Source organism: Phacochoerus africanus, chromosome 3, assembly GCF_016906955.1.
Source record: "Phacochoerus africanus isolate WHEZ1 chromosome 3, ROS_Pafr_v1, whole genome shotgun sequence".
NCBI lineage: Eukaryota > Metazoa > Chordata > Mammalia > Artiodactyla > Suidae > Phacochoerus > Phacochoerus africanus.
In genome coordinates, this window is record NC_062546.1 from 166,863,016 (window position 1) to 166,881,346 (window position 18,331).

Consider the following 18,331-nt stretch of genomic DNA (forward strand, 5'->3'; position numbering starts at 1 on the left):
TTGGCTGGAAGGCGCCGGCGCCGGGAAGGTCGGGCCCCGGGAAGGAGGGCGGTGCCGTCTGCCTGGTCCCAGAGGCGCACCGGCTTCGGTAAGATGTTTGTGGCAGCTCGGACAGGCCAGAGAACCTTGAGAAAGGTGGTCTCGGGATGCCGTCCAAAATCGGCGACAGCGACCGGAGTCCCGGCTCCTGCGCAGGGGCCTCCGAGGAACATCAGGTAATGAACAATGGGTTCGCCGCATCGGGGGTAGTTTTCCTCCCAGCCTTGCTGAGCAAAGGAACCGGGGTCATTTGGGGTGAAATAGGCGAGCCCGATGAGTTTCCCGGTCTCTGGAGAGAAAGGGTAGGTCTGCTGCCTTTGGGGCTGCGCGCATTCTCCGCACGCCCCCCCCCCCCCCTCCGCCTCGGGCTGAGGCTCGCTGGCCTGTTCCGGATGCCCCGTCTGTTTGTAGTTCGTTGCCCTCGCGAGAGGCGGTGAATCATCCGCCTAGCGACTTTAGAAGCAGCTGATAAAGCAGCTCCGCGGAGGTGCCTTTGGGCTCTTCCGGGCCTACTTATGCTGCTCTCGGAAAGTTGTTAACTGCAGCGCCAGAGTTGTGAGTTGATGGGTTTGTGGCAGTTTGTTGCCTGGCGGTGAGCGTGCCCAATGGCCAGACTTGCTTTCTCAGTTTCTTGTTAACAGTTTTTGCCCCCGGCCTTTGGTGCTTGCTAAACTCAACTGAAGCCGGAATAGGGGACTTGTGGATTTTGTTTTCCGTGCTGTTGGAGCTTAGCGATCCTGTAACACCTTGAGCCAGAATCTGCCTTCACTTTTCCTGGTTGTTGGGTTTTTTTTGGTAGGTGATGGAGGTGGAGACATGAAGGATTCCATACTTAGATCGCTTAGTTTCCATTTATTAATGACATTTTAATACATTATGCTCGAAAATTAAAGTTAACGTTTAACATGAATTCCAGTTGTAAACTGTACAGGGTGGAGAGAGAAGGCACAAATTTGGATTCGCTCCAGAACTTTTAGATTCAATAAATTTTTTAAATACCAACAAGCCAAATTAGCAGCTTATTTTATTTCTACTGTTCTGCTTCATTTAGCAGAGTAACTATTACTAATTTTTATTGGTATACTACCACTTTAAAGCAAAGTGTATGAGTTTACTCAAAAAATTTTGGTAGTATTATTACTACCTTTAAAATTCACTGAACATATTTTTAAGGATTTTCAGGAACACTTGACATCCTTAGTCTAAGAGATGAATCTACGGGATAAGTTCATTCATACAGTTCATGTATTTGATCCTTTTCCACAATCATGCAGCATTTAGTTAACCATTTTCATTGACTTATCTTACATTACCTTTGGAAATAAACCCATCTAATTTTTATAAACAGCTTTAATTGTTCAAAAGCTTTTTCTTGTATTTTTGAAGCCATATTCTCAGGTATCCCCCTCATCTGCTGGCTGAGTGTTCTTCAACCATTCTTACCATTCTTTTTTTTTTTTTTTTGGTCTCACCCACAGCATATGGAAACTCCCAGGCCAGGAGTCAAATCCCAGCCAAAGCTGTGGCAACACTGGTCCTTAACCCATGATGTGACAGTGGGAACTCCTCAGCCATTCTTTAATCTGATTTTCTCTTCCCAGTCAAACTGAAGGGTGTCAGTGTTCTTTAAGAAATGTTACTTATATGTAAATCAGGTTTTATATAACTTGAACTTTCACCAGGCCACTCGTATTACTCTTTAAAAAAATAACTTGAAGACCTGATTTATGAACTAGCACCCTCTTACTTGGAACTCTTCAATAACTTCTTATTGAGAATAAATTCCAAGTCAAGCATAATTTCTCCTGACCCATAATCCTCAACACAGTCCAGTTCCAACCTTCTCTAACATTTATTCCACGATGCTCTACCCCTAGCTTGCTCTACTGCTGTTACACTATTAGTCTTTTTTATTTATTTATTTATTTTTATTTTATTTATTTATTTATTTATTTTGTCTTTTTGCCATTTCTTGGGCCGCTCCTGCAGCATATGGAGGTTCCCAGGCTAGAGGTCGAATCGGAGCTGTAGCTGCCAGCCTACGCCAGAGCCACAGCAACGCAGGATCCGAGCCGCGTCTGCAACCTACACCACAGCTCACGGCAATGCCGGAACCTTGACCCACTGAGCAAGGGCAGGGACCGAACCCGCAACCTCATGGTTCCTAGTCGGATTCGTTAACCACTGCGCCACGACGGGAACTCCTATTAGTCTTTTTTAATGTCTGGATGTTGCACAGTTGTTTGCCTCGTACGTGGAATGCTTTGTATCTACCTGTCCTCCTTCCATTTACATAAACACATATACATGTGTGTCTGTGAAAGAGAGAGATTATATGTATGTGCACATACATTTATTATTTACATAAATACCTTTTCCTCTTTTTGCATGGCTAACTCCTCCTTATCCATAAGTCTCAGCTGAAATATAACCCTGGGAGGACTTCCTAAACCACTCTGTCTAAAAGAGCTTCTGATTACATGTCTCCACACCCATTTCTGTTTTAGCACTTTTTTTGGATCCTCAGCTAGACTATTATCTTCATGTTTGTGTTAATCACCTTGTATCCCTAGGGCCTAGCTCAGAATAGGAGCTCAATAAGTATGTGAACTAATGCGTGAATAGTAGTGTAATACTATTAGAGTTGTGCAATAATCTTATTAGAGTTAAAGGCTAAAAAAATTTTTTTTTGTCTTCTTAAGGCAGTAATCTTATTAGAGTTAAAGGGTAAAATTTTTTTTTTTTTTTGTATTTTTAGGGCCGCACCCGTGGCATATGGAGGTTCCCAGGCTAGGGGTCGAATCAGAGCTGTAGCTGATGGCCTACACCACAGCCACAGCCACACCAGATCGAGCTGCATCTGCAACCTACACCACAGCTCCGGGCAGCTGATTAAAGGCTAAAATATTTAGGTGAATAAGAACCTACTAAGCATTTGAATTTAGAAGTACCCTAAACAATTAACATTTTAATTATATTGACCTATGTTTTTACATATACACAATGAAATGCAGATTGGGAAGTAAAGGAAGACAGAGCAACAGTTCTCACAGGGCCACCAGATATCCATTTGGAGACCTGATTTCAAGTCTCATAGAGTAGATCCAAGAATTAAGGAACCCCTGTGGATCCAGCTGGGAAAACAGCCAAGGTAGATGAGTTGAAAATTGGATGATGAATATTTTAACAAGCCTAGAGCAAAAATATGTTGTAACACATGACTGTGGACTGAAAGCCAACCTCTGGGAGAGATGCCTTCTGTGCTAGAAACTTCTAATCCTAATTGTAAGCTGTTTTTTTAGTGGTCTTTATGGTCCTTAAGAAGCTTATTTTGGGGAGCTCGTGTCATGGCACAGTGAAAATGAATCCCTCTAGTATCTGTGAGGATGTAGGTTCAGTCTCTGGCCTAAGTGGATCAGGGATCTGGTGTTGCCATGAGTTGTGGTGTAGGTTATAGTCATGGCTCGGATCCTGTGTTGCTGTGCCTGTGGTATAGACTGGCAGCTGTAGTTCCATTTCAACCCTATCCTGGGAACTTCCACCTGTCTCAGGCGAAGCCCTAAAAAGCAAAAAAAAAAAAAAAGCTTATATTTGCAATTCTCATAGTACAGTGTGGTGTCGTCACTGCAGCAGCTCAGGTCTCTGCCATCGTGTGGGTTCAATCCCCTGCCCAGGAAGCCAGGAAGTTCCACATGCCACGGGCGTGGCCAAAAAAAAGCTTATTGTGTGTGTGTGTGTGTTTCAGGAATATTCTGAGATTGCAGAGCCTTCTAATTTGTGATTGTAACTTTACCATCTCATAATCTCTATATAGTTTATGTTTCCTCTTAGTTGTCATTGTTACTCAACCAGGTAATTTTTGTCTTTTTAGATACTTAGCTTCCTGTGGTATACTGATGAACAGAACTCTTCCACTGCACTCCTCATTTTTGCCTAAGGAGATATATGCAAGAACCTTCTTCAGAATTGCTGCACCATTAATAAACAAAAGAAAAGAATATTCAGAGAGGAGAATTATAGGGTTTGTATATAATAATAGTTCTTCTAAGAGTATTTGTTCAGTTTTCTATAGAATATAAGGCTTCTTTTTTTCTGGATTCTCTTCTTACAAACTAAGCTCTGATTTTCTAGCCCTTGCTGTTTTATAGATATTTGTTGAATGAATACAATTATATGGTAACTTTATAGGATAGATTTAAATCTTGACATATAAAGGAAGTAATTAGGACTTCCCTGGTGGCTCAGTGGGTTAAGGATTCGGCATTGTCACTGCTGTGGCAAGTGTTAACTGCTGTGGCAAGGGTTTGATCCCTGGCCCTGGAACTTGTGCATGACTCTGGGATGACCAGGAAAAAAAAAAGGAAGAAGTAATTAAACTGCTTATGACTTGGATTTTTGTACACTGTTCTTTTTTATAGTGGCAATGTTACTGATATATTAGGCCAAATATGTTTGTATAGCTTCATCATATACACACAGACATAAGTAAGTACATATAAACATGCTAAGAGGCCCCTATGATCTAGAGCAGAGGTTGGCAACTTTTTCTATAAGGGGCCAATTAGTAAATTTGTCAGATTTGTGGACCATATGGTCTCTGTTGCAACTGCTCAGTTCGGTCATTGTAGCCCCAAAGTAGCCGTAGACAATATGTAATAAATGGACATGACCATGTTCTGATAAAACTTTTTTTTACAAAGCCAAGCATTGGACCGTGTTAGGCCCCTCATCTAGGGGTATATACAACAGAGTATAGAGACTCTGTAGTTCCGCTAAACCAGAAATATAGCACAGCAGTCCTTCACACTCTACAAGAGGGTCTTAATTCCCACCACACCGTTAAGTATTACATGAATTCTTCTAAAAGCGCATTTCATTTTTTTTCAGTTGCTTTTTCCCTTTCTAATTTGTCTGTGGTAAAGGACTTCCAGCATACTAATAACATTTGTTGAACCCGCATCCAAAATCAAACCCGAATCCTCAGGTTTGTTTCTGCGGAACCAGAATGGGAACTCCCCAAAAGTTTCTTTCTCATTTAAAATGAAGTGAATGTTCTCAATCCATGGGTAGCAGTCTTTGAGTAGTGATTCAGGAACTCAGGCTCCATCCACCTCGTGGCTTTTTTAATTTCTTAGTGTTCAGAGTGTCTTTATTTATTTATTTTATTTTTTGTCTTTTTTGTTGTTGTTGCTATTTCTTGGGCCGCTCCCGCAGCATATGGAGGTTCCCAGGCTAGGGGTCGAATCGGAGCTGTAGCCACCGGCCTACGCCAGAGCCACAGCCTACGCCAGAGCCACAGCAACGCGGGATCCGAGCCGCGTCTGCAACCTACACCACAGGTCACGGCAACACCGGATCCTTAACCCACTGACCAAGGGCAGGGACCGAACCCGAAACCTCATGGTTCCTAGTTGGATTCGTTAACCACTGCGCCACGACGGGAACTCCCAGAGTGTCTTTAAAAGATACACCTGGTTCTTGGAGTTCCTGTCGTGGCGCAGTGGTTAACGAATCCGACTAGGAACGATGAGGTTGCGGGTTCAATCCCTGGCCTGCTCAGTGGGTTAAAGATCCAGTGTTGCTGTGAGCTGTGCTGTGGGTCGCAGACGCTGCTTGAATCCCGTGTTGCTGTGGCTCTGGCATAGGTTGGCAGCTGCAGCTCCGATTAGACCCCTAGCCAGGTGAACCTCCATATGCCATGGGAGCGGCCCTAGAAAGAGGCAAAAAGACCAAAAAAAAAAAAAAGAAATATACACCTGGATCTTAATCATTTAGGTCTGGAAGTGATACAGTGCTTCAGGTACCTGAGATAGTCCACAATGACTGAGAAAGTAATATAGTATAGCAGTCAAGGGGATGGATTTTGTAATACTCTCAGGTATTATTGGCAAGAACTAGTCTTGTGACAGTTATCTTAATACAAGGTGGGGGTCTGTGAATTGTAGCCTCCTGGTGGCCAGCAATATCACCACAAAGCAGACCTAAATACTTGGGTAGGTAGACATCTTTGCCTCAGCTGTTATCTGTTAAAAAGAAATGCCGGGAGTTCCCGTCGTGGCGCAGTGGTTAACGAATCCAACTAGGAACCATGAGGTTGCGGGTTCGGTCCCTGCCCTTGCTCAGTGGGTTAATGATCCGGCGTTGCCGTGACCTGTGGTGTAGGTTGCAGACGTGGCTCGGATCCCGCGTTGCTGTGGCTCTGGCATAGGCCGGTGGCTACAGCTCCGATTCGACCCCTAGCCTGGGAACCTCCATATGCTGCGGGAGCAGCCCAAGAAATAACAACAACAACGAAAAAAAAAAAAAAAGAAAGAAAGAAATGTCAATAAAAAGAGGAGAAATCAAATAGTGAATTGGTCCTACTTTACTTTTGAATCACTAATAATATCCTCCTTTTACTGTGTACTTGCTATGTGACAGCACTGATGGCTGCTCTGTATTTGTTTCGTTTAGTTATCACAATAGACACAATAGACATGTGAATAGATATTATTCCTATTTTAGAGATGAAGAAACTGAAGCTCAGAGAGATGATGTATGTTGTGTTGTGACTAAAGCTTATTTTTCCCGCCATATTTACTCAATGCTTACTTGCTTCCTTATTTCTCATACCAAAATAATTTTTATTACAAATTACTCTTATCTCATGATCTTCATCTTCCTCCATATTTGACATAAACACATAGCGATCATTTATTTAGTGCTTAGTAAGCATTATGCCAAAGCTATTTTCAGTTAACCCTTGAAAGAACCCTATAGAGGTGTTTTTTAATTATGGATGAAGGAAACGAAATTGAAAGGTTAAGCAGCCTACTCAGAGTCACATGACTTACTATGTTTTAGAGGTGTGGGTTTTTGGGTTTTTTTGTTTTTTTTTTGGCCACACCCGCAATGTGTGGAAGTTCTTGGGTGGCACAGCAGCAACCCCAGTCCCTGGGCCACAAGGAAACACCTATAGTTGACACTTGAACACAGTCCTTTCTGATTACAAAATCCATCCCCTTGACTGCTATACTATATTACTTTCTCAGTCATTGTGGACTATCTTTATGGCAATTAGCTTCCAGACCACAAGGTTTCATACTTCTTCACCGGACTTATTTTGGCATTTACTTCCAAGTGTCTGAGAACATGGAGAGGGTAGGTTTATTTCCCCTTTCTCTTTTTTTTTTTTTTTTTGGTCTTTTTGCTATTTCTTGGGCCACTCCCACGGCATATGGAGGTTCCCAGGCTAGGGGTCGAATCAGAGCTGTAGCTGCCAGCCTACACCACAGCCACAGCAACGCGGGATCTGAGCTGCGTCTGCGACCTACACCACAGCTCACGGCAACGCCGGATCCTTAACCCACTGAGCAAGGCCAGGGATGGAACCGGCAACCTCATGGTCCCTAGTCAGATTCGTTAACCACTGCGCCACAATGGGAACTCCTATTTCCCCTTTCTATAATGAATCATAAAGGCCAGTTTAACCATAAGAATGTATATATGTATGTGTGACTGGGTCACCTTGCTATACAGTAGAAAATTGACAGAACACTGTAAACCAGCTATAATGGAAAAAAAAAAATTTTTTTTTAAAGTTCAGTTCAACCATATTTAAATACTCATTCTGTCATCTAATAAAAATACCCTTTTTTTGTGTTTTTTTTTATTATATCATTTTGAGGTAAATTAAGTTTTAACAGTATTGTGTCTTTATAACCAAGAATAATATGTGTCTGCCTCTCATTATTTGTCTTTTATATGTATCCACAGTTTTGTTTTGTTTGTTTTGTCCTTTTTTTTGTGTGTGTCTTTTTTTTTAGGGCCACACCTGAGGCATATGGAGGTTCCCAGGCTAGGGTCAAATTGGAGCTGAAGCCACAGTAATGCAGATCCGACCTGTATGTGTGACTTACACCACAGCTCACGGCAACGCTGGATCCTTAACTCACCGAGTGAGGCCAGGGATCAAACCTCCTCTTGGATGCTAGTTGGTTCGTCAACCGCTGAGCCATGACAGGAACTCCATATCCACAGTATTTTTATTGTTTGGTTTTACATTTAAACCCTGAAGGTTTTTTGTTGAATTTATTTCCAGGTATTTTGCATTTTTGTGCTACCATTTTCTACTTGCTATTGTTAGTTATAGAAATGTTATTCATTTTTATGTATTCCATAACAGGCTATCTAGCTGAATTTGGATTCTCTTGTGAATTGATTGATAGTCATATCACCTGCCAATTTATAGTTTTGCCTAATTCTTTTCTATACATGTGCCTCATATTTCATGTTGTGATTTAATTATTTTGACTAATACTTTCAGAAGAATATTAAATAATGGTGGTGGTCAACATCTTTGTTATCTTTTTGTGGGGGGGGCCTGGCCCGTGGCACTCAGAAGTTCCCTGAGCAGGGTTCAGACCTCTACCACAGCAGTGACCCAAGCCACAGCAGTGACACACCAGATCTCTAACCTGCTAGGCCACCAGGGAATTCTTATTTCTGAAAGGAATGCTTCTGGCATTTTACTATCTCTGGAAGGAATCATATAATGTTTTTGTTTTGGCTAATTAATATGGTATAATAGGGAGTTCCCGTCGTGGCGCAGTGGTTAACGAATCCAACTAGGAACCATGAGGTTGCGGGTTCGATTCCTGGCCTTGCTCAGTGGGTTAAGGATCCAGCGTTGCCGTGAGCTGTGGTGTAGGTTGCAGATTTAGCTCAGATCCTGAGTTGCTGTGGCTCTGGCCTAGGCTGGCAGCTACAGCTCCGATTAGACCCCATGCTTGGGAACTTCCATATGCCATGGGAGCAGCCCAAGAAATGGAAAAAAGACAAAAAAAAAGGTATAATAATGTAATTCTTAGTATTAAACAATTTATACATCCTTATATGAGTTGCATTTGATTGTTGTATTTTTTACAAAATATATTGCTGGATTATATTTGCTGGTATTTTCCTTAAGTTTTTCATCATTACTCAGAGGTGATATGGGTCTATATATATATATATACATATATACACATACAATATTTTTTTTTTTTTTTGACTATGCCCACGGCATGCAGAAGTTCTGGGGCTAGGGATCAAACTCCAACCATACCAGCGACCCTATGGCACTGCAGTGACAATGCTGAATCCTTAACCCACTGAGCCCCCAGGGAATTCCTGTAGACTGTGAGTTTGGGGTTGGCAGGATGTTAAGCTGGCTCATAAAAAGAATGAAAGTTTTCCTTTTTGTGTGTGTGTTACAATTTTTTTTTCTTATTTATAAGATTGTTACAATTTTGTATAAAAATTTAATGATATAGAAATGTATATGTACTAAAAGAGTATTTTTACTCTACTTTTTCCTAAATTAACAACTGGTAACTGTTTGCTCTGTATCTGACATTTTAAAATTTATTTTCATTATAGACAGCCTGTGAACATAGTAATTATTTTCAAGGAAAAAAATCGGATGTTTAAAATTGAGGAAAAATAATATACACTTTAAATTTTTCTCAAATAGACACAGAATCTTACATATCCTGTTTGCGCTAAGGTGCCTTTTCACAATGTATTGTAAACCTCTTTTCTCCAAAGTATACCCTGGAAAAATGAAGGGTGGGGGTGGGGTTAGGGACTCAGACCCCTAAGCAGTAAAAAAATTTGCATATGGCTACTCTGTCTCAAAGACAAAGGAATTAATTAACAAATGACTCACTCAAAGCAGGAAGCTAAAACAATTTGGATAAAATAAACACTTACACCCTAGCTGCGGTGATTCCTTGTGTTGTGATCTCCAATTGAACACAAATTTCCCTGTCCATACCCGCCCCTGCACTTAATCTAAAGATCTCTAAAATGAGGAGTTCTCTAATGGCTCAATAGGTTAAGGATCAGTCATTGTCACTGCAGTGACTCAGGTTACCCCTGTGGCTTGGATTCCATCCCAGGCCCAGGAACTTCCACATGCAACAGGTGTGGCCCCAAAAAAGGGAAAAAACAGATCTGTAAGATGAAAATACAAGTACTTTTTTTAAAATTTTTTTTTGCTTTTTTAGTGCTGCACCTGTGGCATATGGAAGTTCCCAGGCTAGGAGTTGAATTGGAGCTGCAGCTGCCAGCCTATGCCACAGCCACAGCAATGCTGGATCCAAGCCACGTCTGTGACCTACACTACAGCTCAGGTCAACAAAGGATCCTTAACATTGAGTGAAGCCAGGTATCAAACCTGCATCCTCATGAGTACTAGTTGGGTTCTTAACCTGCTAAGCCACAATGGGAACTCCAAGTACTATATTTTTTGAAAAAAATTTTTGTGTAAGTGGGACCCACAGAGTTCAAACTTTTATGTTTGATCTTAATCCCTTGAAATAACTGAATAGAGCTCTACAGTATGAGTGCATCATAATTCATCAACCAGGAGTTCCCTGTGGTTCAGCGTGTTAAGGATGTAGCATTGTCACTACTGTGGCTGAGGTCACTGCTGTGGATCAGGTTTGATTTCTGGCCCAGGAACAAAAAGGAAAAAAAATTCAATAACCATTTATTATATTAAGCTATTAATTAATGTTTATCAAGTAATAAACATTTGGGTTGCTTCTGGTTTTTTTCTCTCAAACTCTCAATTTGTAAATGCTGGTCACTATTTAAAATTTTAAAAACCACATCTGCAAGCCAGATCCAATCTGGCTACCACATTTTCACCTCTGCTATACGCATATGTTTAGCTCCCTTTTATTTTCTGTGTTGCTTTGAAGACATTCATCCCAGAATGTGGTTCAGTATGTGTGCCAAATGCTTTATTGCCTTATATGTAATAGGTTTATTACTGTTCAATTTAAAGTAGATATACCATATAACTGTATAAGTAGGTGCAGCTAATACCTTTCCTTCTTTTAAAAAAAGATATTCTATGCAGGAAATGTATGACGTAGTATCGGGAATGGAAGATTACAAGCATTTTGTTCCTTGGTGCAAAAAATCAGATGTAATATCAAGGAGATCTGGATACTGCAAAACACGATTAGAAATTGGGTTTCCACCCGTATTGGAGCGCTATACGTCAGTAGTAACCTTGGTGAAACCACATTTGGTAAAGGTAATGGTTTTGTTTTTTTGTCGTTTTTAAATATTCCTCAAATATTGATTATATCAGATGGGTTAAAGTATGATAGCATCAAAAAGATTTCCCTGGGGGTTCTCACTGTGGCTCAGTGGGTTAAGAATCCAACTGCAGTGTCTTGGGTCACTGTGGAGACCTAGGTTCAATGCCCAACCAGGTGCAGTGGGTTAAACATGAGTACTGAACAGATTAAAGGTTAGAAAGCAGTGGGTCAGGCCCAGACTTTCAGGAAAACTGCAACCATGGAGGCCTCTAGAAATAAAGAATATGAAGTTTCTACTGTGGCTCAGTGGATTAAGGACCTGATATAGTCTCCACGAGGATGTGGGTTTGATCCCTGATCTTGATCATTGGGTTAAGGATCCAGTGTTGCTGAAAGCTGTAGTGTAGGAGGCAGATGTAGCTTGGATCTGGTGTCGCTGTGGCTATGGCATAGGCCTCTGCCTGCAACTGAAGCTCCAATTCATTCCTGTCCTGGGAACTTCCATATGCCACAGGTACAGCCTTAACAAGAAAAGAGAATAGTAAGAGAAAAGGGAGGCTAAACGTGATTGATAGAAGGTCTTTGGGGAGGAAATAAGAATTAGAATTGTGCTAGGAAGAGCTCTCTAGTGGCACAGCAGATTAAGGATTCAGTGTTGTCACTGCAGTGGCTTGGGTCACTGCTGTGCTTGGGTTTGATCCCTGGCCTGGAGCTTCCACATGCTACAGGCATGGCCAAAAAAAAAGGAGTTGTGCTAGGGATCTGTGCCAGATACCTTACAAATGTTTTAGCCATCTCATAGTGATGAAATAAAATGGGCATTATACCCATTTTACAGATTAAGGAAATATGGTACATGGGATTAACTTGTTCAGGATCATTTATAAGTGCCAGAGCAGCAAATAAACTTCCAGATAGTCACTCCATGTTTTGCTGTGGGATGAGAGGTGAGATGGGATGAGAGAACTCTTAGGTAGCACAGTGGGTGAAAGAGAAAACAAATAGCAGTCTTGGGGATTCCAGGAGAAAGGAAAATGGCTCATATTGGCAATAGATCACTTCCTAGTACAAAGTTAACAGTGAGGTATTTTTATCACCTGTGCTCTTTCCTATAAAAAATACTTTTCGAAGAATCATCCTCAATTATAGATTCTAGACAATCAAAATTGTATTTTACTGTGGTTTTATTCTTTTTATTTTGTTCTAGGCATCCTGTACAGATGGGAAGCTCTTTAATCACTTAGAGACTGTTTGGCGTTTTAGCCCAGGTCTTCCTGGCTACCCAAGAACTTGTACTTTGGATTTTTCAGTAAGTTCCTTATTAAGCCTTTATTTGTTCCAAATAGCAGATAAAGTTGGTAAAGAAGGAATAATCCATTTTTATTAGAACCCAGATGTCATAAGTAATAACCTCTATGCATAGCAATTACTGAAAGACTTTCTTTTGTTTTGTTTTGTTTTTTGTTTTGTTTTTGTTTTTTTAGGGCCATACCTGAGGCATATGGAAGTTTCCAGGCTAGGGGTTGAATTGGAGGTACGGCTGCCAGCCTAGGCCACAGCAACATGGGATCCGAGCCACACCTGCAACCTACACCACAGTTCACAATACCAGATCCCCAATCCACCGAGCAAGGCCAGGGATCAAACTTGCAAAAGAGTTTTTTTAAATCTCAAACTTCTGAGTATTGAATACCTTTTTCTGCACTGACTTTATAAGAAAAAATGCTAATGATTCTTGATCTTTTCCTATTCTTTTTTTTTTTTTTTTTAATTTTTACTTTTCGTCTTTTTTTGTCTTTTCTAGGGCCGCACCCACGGTGTATGGAGGTTCCCAGGCTAGGGGTTGAATCGGAGCTGCAGCTGCCGGCCTACACAAGAACCACAGCAATGCCAGATCCGAGCCACGTCTGCGACCTACACCACAGCTCACGGCAATGCTGGATCCTTAGCCCACTGAGCAAGACCAGGGATTGAACCTGCAACCTCATGGTCCCTAGACAGATCGTTAACCACTGAGCCACAAGGGAACTACCTATTCTATTTCTTGAAACCATGAATAACCATTTCTTCTCTATTTTCTAATTTTTACAAGTCCATAGATTATAAGACACATGCTGTTACTACTACTAGTTTTTTTTTTTTAATGGCTGCACCCACAGTATATGGAAATTCCCAGGCTGGGGGTTGAATGGGAGCTTCAGCTACTGGCCTACACCACAGGCAGAGCAGTGCCAGATCCGAGCCATGTCTGCAACGTACATCGTAGCTCATGGCAACACCAGGCCCTTAACCTACTGAGCAAGGCCAGGGATAGAACCCGCATCCTCATGGATGCTAGTCGGGTTTGTTAACCTGCTGAGCCACAAGTGGAACTTCATACTAGCTTAATAACAGTTTAACACCAAGTGAAATCTAGGCATTGATCTGCATCTTATGACATACAGTGAAATCTAGGCATTGATCTGCATCTTAGACATACAGTGCAAAGAAAAAAATATTTTTAAATCTAAGGACTATGGTATTTTCTTGTTCATGTCACCTTAGCTGTAGAAAACTTAAAGCCATGTGTGTGGCCTTTTCTTTATCATAACATATGAGTTCTTCCCTATGTTTACATGTAAGTTGTTCCTTGTGTTTGCAACTCAGGCTTACATTTTAAGAAATTATAATTTTGAGTAAATTACTGGATGCTGTTCTCAGCTTTCATTTGGAAATTAGTGGACGTTAATGGGACAGGTGGGGAAATTTGAATGAGGCTTCTATAAATTAGATGATAGCATTATTGTATAGTAATATTAACTCCCTTTGTTAATTTCCTAGTTTTAATTGCACTGTGGTTATATAAGACATTGAAGATAAGAGAATCTGAGTGCTGAACACATGAGAAATCTTAGTACTATTTTTGTAACTTTTTTCTAAATCAAATTATTTTAATAAAAAATTAAAACTTTTAGTTTCCATTGTGGCTCAGTGGTAACGAATCCGACTAGGAATCATGAGTTTGCAGGTTTGATCCCTGGCCTTGCTCAATGGGTTAAGGATCTGGCATTGCTGTGAGCTGTGGTGTAGGTCACAAATGCTGCTCAAATCCTGCATTGCTATTGCTGTGTCGTAGGCCAGCAGCTGTGGTTCCAATTGGACCCCTAGGCCGGGAACCTCCATATGCCACGGGTGCAGCCCTAAAAAAAAAAAAATTAAAACTTTTAAAAGTTAGTGAATATTTGATCCTTAAAATATTTCTTAAACTGGTTGCCTTGAATTCTGTCTTGAGGGGACATAAATCAAATTCTAAACTACTGTCTACTTTAAGACTGAACTACCTTCACCATCTATTTTGTGGCTCAGTCTCATCTTTCTCTTGCTACCTCATGGGAATACCTCATCATAAGGGTCACTTCCCTTCCTTCTTTCCTTTTGGGAGGTAAGTAGCTCTTAAGGAGGCAGATTAATAAGAAGCCAGAGTGAGAGTTCCCTGGTGGCACAGCATGTTAAGGATCCAGCATTGTCACTGCATTAGCTCGGGTCAGTGCTGTGTCATGGATTTGATCCCTGGTCCAGGAACTGGCAAGGTGTGGCCAAAAAAAAAAAAAAGGCCAGAATGACTAGAGTGATAAACATGGTATTTGGCAAAGCTTTTTTCCAGTTTTCGTTAATAAAAGCAGGCTCCTTTCCCCGAAATGAGATTCATTGGCCTTGTTTACTTAAGCATAAGTAGCTTAAGTAACTTGTGGGGAGTTCCCGTTGTGGCAAAGCGGAAAGAATCCAACTAGTACCCATGAGGGTGCGAGTTTGATCCCTGGCCTTGCTCAGTGAGTGGGTCAGCAGTCAGGCGTTGCCGTCACCTGTGGTGTATGTCACAGAGGCGGTTCAGATCCTGCGTTGCTGTGGCTGTGGTGTAGGCCAGCGGCTACAGCTCCTATTAGACCCCTAGCCTGGGAACCTCCATATGCCTCAGGTGCAGCCCTTAAAAAAAAAAGACAAATAAATAAATAAATAGATCCATATAGCTCTGCCTTCAGTACTGGTCAAGAAGCCCATTTCATAGTGTGAACACACCACCCTAAGTAGAAATTTAGTAAAAGAAAGATATTTCTAGGAGTTCCCGTTGTGGTGCAGTGGTTAACGAATCCGACTAGGAACCATGAGGTTTCGGGTTCAATCCCTGGCCTTGCTCAGTAGGTTAAGGATCCGGCGTTGCCGTGAGCTGTGGTGTAGGTTGCAGACGCGGCTTGGATCCCGAGTTGCTGTGGCTCTGGCGTTGACCGGCGGCTACAGCTCCAATTATTAGATCCCTAGCCTGGGAACCTCCACATGCCGAGGGAGCAGCCCTAGAAAAGGCAAAAAGACAGAAAAGAAAGATATTTCTAAAATAATTATTAATATTTTCCCACAGATTTCTTTTGAATTTCGATCACTTCTGCACTCTCAGCTTGCCACATTGTTTTTTGATGAAGTTGTGAAGCAGATGGTAGCTGCTTTTGAAAGAAGAGCATGTAAACTGTATGGTCCAGAAACAAGTATACCTCGGGAATTAATGCTTCATGAAGTTCATCACACATAAGAGAAAAGGAAATGGTTGCCTACTTGTAACTAGTTTATTCACTTTTAGGAAGTGCTTTCATCATTTTGCTTTCAGAAGGCAGAAAGCATTTGTCATACACAGCTTTGATTATAAACCTGTACTTTGCACTTGGAATATGGAACCACATGTACATAGAATTCAATCAAGTGTAATTCAGAATAATGTGTATATTAGCATATTTACAGTAATGGGATGTCATCGCTATTGTTAGAATACTGACATCACTTTTCTGAGCAGAAATTGAAACTAAATTTAACCTTTTAATTATCACCTCACCTAAAAAGGTTGGTTGAGATACTCACGCAGCATGTATTATATTAACCATGTCATGTTTAAGTTATTAAATTCAGATTATTTATAACTTATTGTCTTAGGGCCTGCCTCATGTCTTTTAGGGTATTTGAGTAATCATCCTAATTTAAAGTTAAAACTTTGACTTAAAAAACACTGTTAATGAAAGTTCCCTGGCGCTTTTCTTATTTTTAAATTGGTCTTATGGGTAGTAGTAGAGAATTCCATGCTGTCCTGAGGCTAGCTTCCAGGTAAACAGTGATTTTTTTTTTCTTTTTTTCTTTCTTTCTTGGTGAGTGGTCCAGAGTTTTAAGCTACTTTTCTCAAAGTTTCAACCCTTTCCCAGGTACTTGGACTACTATTTCAGTAATGTTGATTGTGTGTCAAGTTTTGTCTACAGCAGTGGGCAATAGATGAAGAGAAGTCAGTTGATATGTCTCCAACACCATGCATTCTGATTTTCTATTTATTGTGTATACTCACTTTCAAAATGTATTTCCAACTGATATTTTTGTAAACAAATCAGTGTAAGGACTGAAGTGGTAACTTAATAAAGTTAATTTGTTTATTTTTTGTACAGTTATTTTGGTTATTGAAGTATTCCTGTATTGTCTAAATATACATGTATAATTGACATAGTAAAGTTTAATTATTGCATTTTATGTCTTAAAATACTTTCACAGAAAACAAATCTGGGCAAAACTCAGTCTTCTTTTCATCAGTATTGACTCCCTTCACTCCATACTCAACAACTCTCTTGCATTAATTACCCCTTCCCTTGTCTCTTCAGACCTACAAGGGACCTCAGTAGTTAGTTCCCTACATAAATGCATGTTTGCATCAGTTTGTTCAATAAATTTGTTTTGAGTAGCTGCTTTCTGCGCTTTGTATAGACAGTGTATATACAGTGGTCAGGGATTCATTCTCACATGGAGCTTGGTTGTGCTTTCACACAGGTGAGAGTATTTTTCCACTTACAAATATGGTATCTTCCCCAGAGCATAAGTAGTTCATATATAATTATGTACATTTTCTTTTTTTTTTTTTTTTTTGTCTTTTTGCCTTTTCCAGGGCCACTCCCTCGGGATACGGAGGTTCCCAGGCTAGGGGTTTAATTGGAGCTGTAGCCGCCAGCCTACGCCAGAGCCACAGCAATGCCAGATCCGAGCTGCATCTGCAACCTACACCACAGCTCACAGCAACGCCGGGTCCTTAACCCACTGAGCAAGGCCAGGGATCAAACCCGCAACCTCATGGTTCCTAGTTGGATTCGTTAACCACTGCGCCACAATGGGAACTCTAACTCCTACATTTTCAATATAACACATTTTTTTGTAAGTTGAGAAAGATCCAGATACCTTCTTTTTTCACTATATGGTACTACTTTTAATGGAAATAAGAACTTGTACTTTAGCGCTAATCTTAGAAATTCCATAAGTAACTTATTAGTTGGAACTAACTGGGCTGATATTATGATAGTATGTAGATGGGTTTGTTTTTTTTGGATTTTTTTGCTTTTTAGGGCCACATCCTCAGCTCAGGGAAGTTCCCAGGCTAGGGGTCGAATCAGAGCTACAGCTGCCAGCCTACTCCACCACCACAGCAATGCTAGATCCGAGCTCCTTCTGCAACCTACACCACAGCTAAAGGTAACACCAGATCCTTAACCCACTGAGCAGGGCCAGGGATCGAACTTGCTTTCTCATGGATACAGGTCGGATTCATTTGCACTGAGCCACAATGGAAACTCCGTGTAGATGGTATTTTGGTGAGAGAACCCAGGAATATCCCAACATTGCCTTGATCTGAACATCCCTTTAACCCATGAGGTTCCCCAAGTATAGTCAGAACACAAGTCTTGATGAGTGATAGGGATGACCTAGGCATTGTAGCTCCAATATCTATGCGCCTGTGTTTGTTCTAGAGACTATGACCTGCGTACTTAAAATTTGGCATCTCTGCTTTCTGTATCATGAAAGGGGAAACACCACCTTTATAAAACTTAAGTCAAAGTGGCATCTGGTTAGTGGAATCTCAGTGGAAGACTGACGAGATAGGACTTGCTAGATAAGATTTTTATCTCTGTGGAAAGATACTTGGAAGAGAAACTTCCTCTCTCCCTTGGTTTTTGCCTGATTGCGTGGGGACGTGAAATTTGCATGATTCCAAAAGCAATTTGGAACCCTAACTTTAAGAACTGAATGGACCACTAATGGTTATGTGCAATAACTGACCTGTAGTGTGTAAATCACTTAGATATTCAGTTACTTACAGCCACTCCTTCATCCTGCTCCAGTCTGAACTGATTTCCAGCCTGTTGTGCAACTGTAATCCTAGGGCTCCC

The 18,331-nt window shown here is 41.0% G+C and overlaps 1 protein-coding gene across 1 annotated transcript; it reads left to right on the plus strand.

Annotated features, from left to right (window-relative positions):
* Nucleotides 1-16,564, plus strand: COQ10B (coenzyme Q10B). Its single transcript, XM_047773148.1, has 5 exons — nucleotides 1-215; nucleotides 3,911-4,060; nucleotides 10,915-11,107; nucleotides 12,322-12,423; nucleotides 15,508-16,564. Exons 1-5 carry the CDS (start codon nucleotides 94-96, stop codon nucleotides 15,673-15,675), a joined length of 735 nt encoding a protein of 244 aa, XP_047629104.1. The 5' UTR covers nucleotides 1-93; the 3' UTR covers nucleotides 15,676-16,564.
* Nucleotides 16,565-18,331: the final 1,767 nt, after the last annotated feature.

Bases quoted from the DNA above. Each gene is read 5' to 3' on its own strand.
- COQ10B (XM_047773148.1), top strand. From the start codon at position 94: ATGTTTGTGGCAGCTCGGACAGGCCAGAGAACCTTGAGAAAGGTGGTC. The intron at 4,061-10,914 runs GTTTGTATATAA...TTTTAAAAAAAG, and splicing joins TCAGAGAGGAGAATTATAGG to ATATTCTATGCAGGAAATGT. The intron at 12,424-15,507 runs GTAAGTTCCTTA...ATTTTCCCACAG, and splicing joins CTTGTACTTTGGATTTTTCA to ATTTCTTTTGAATTTCGATC.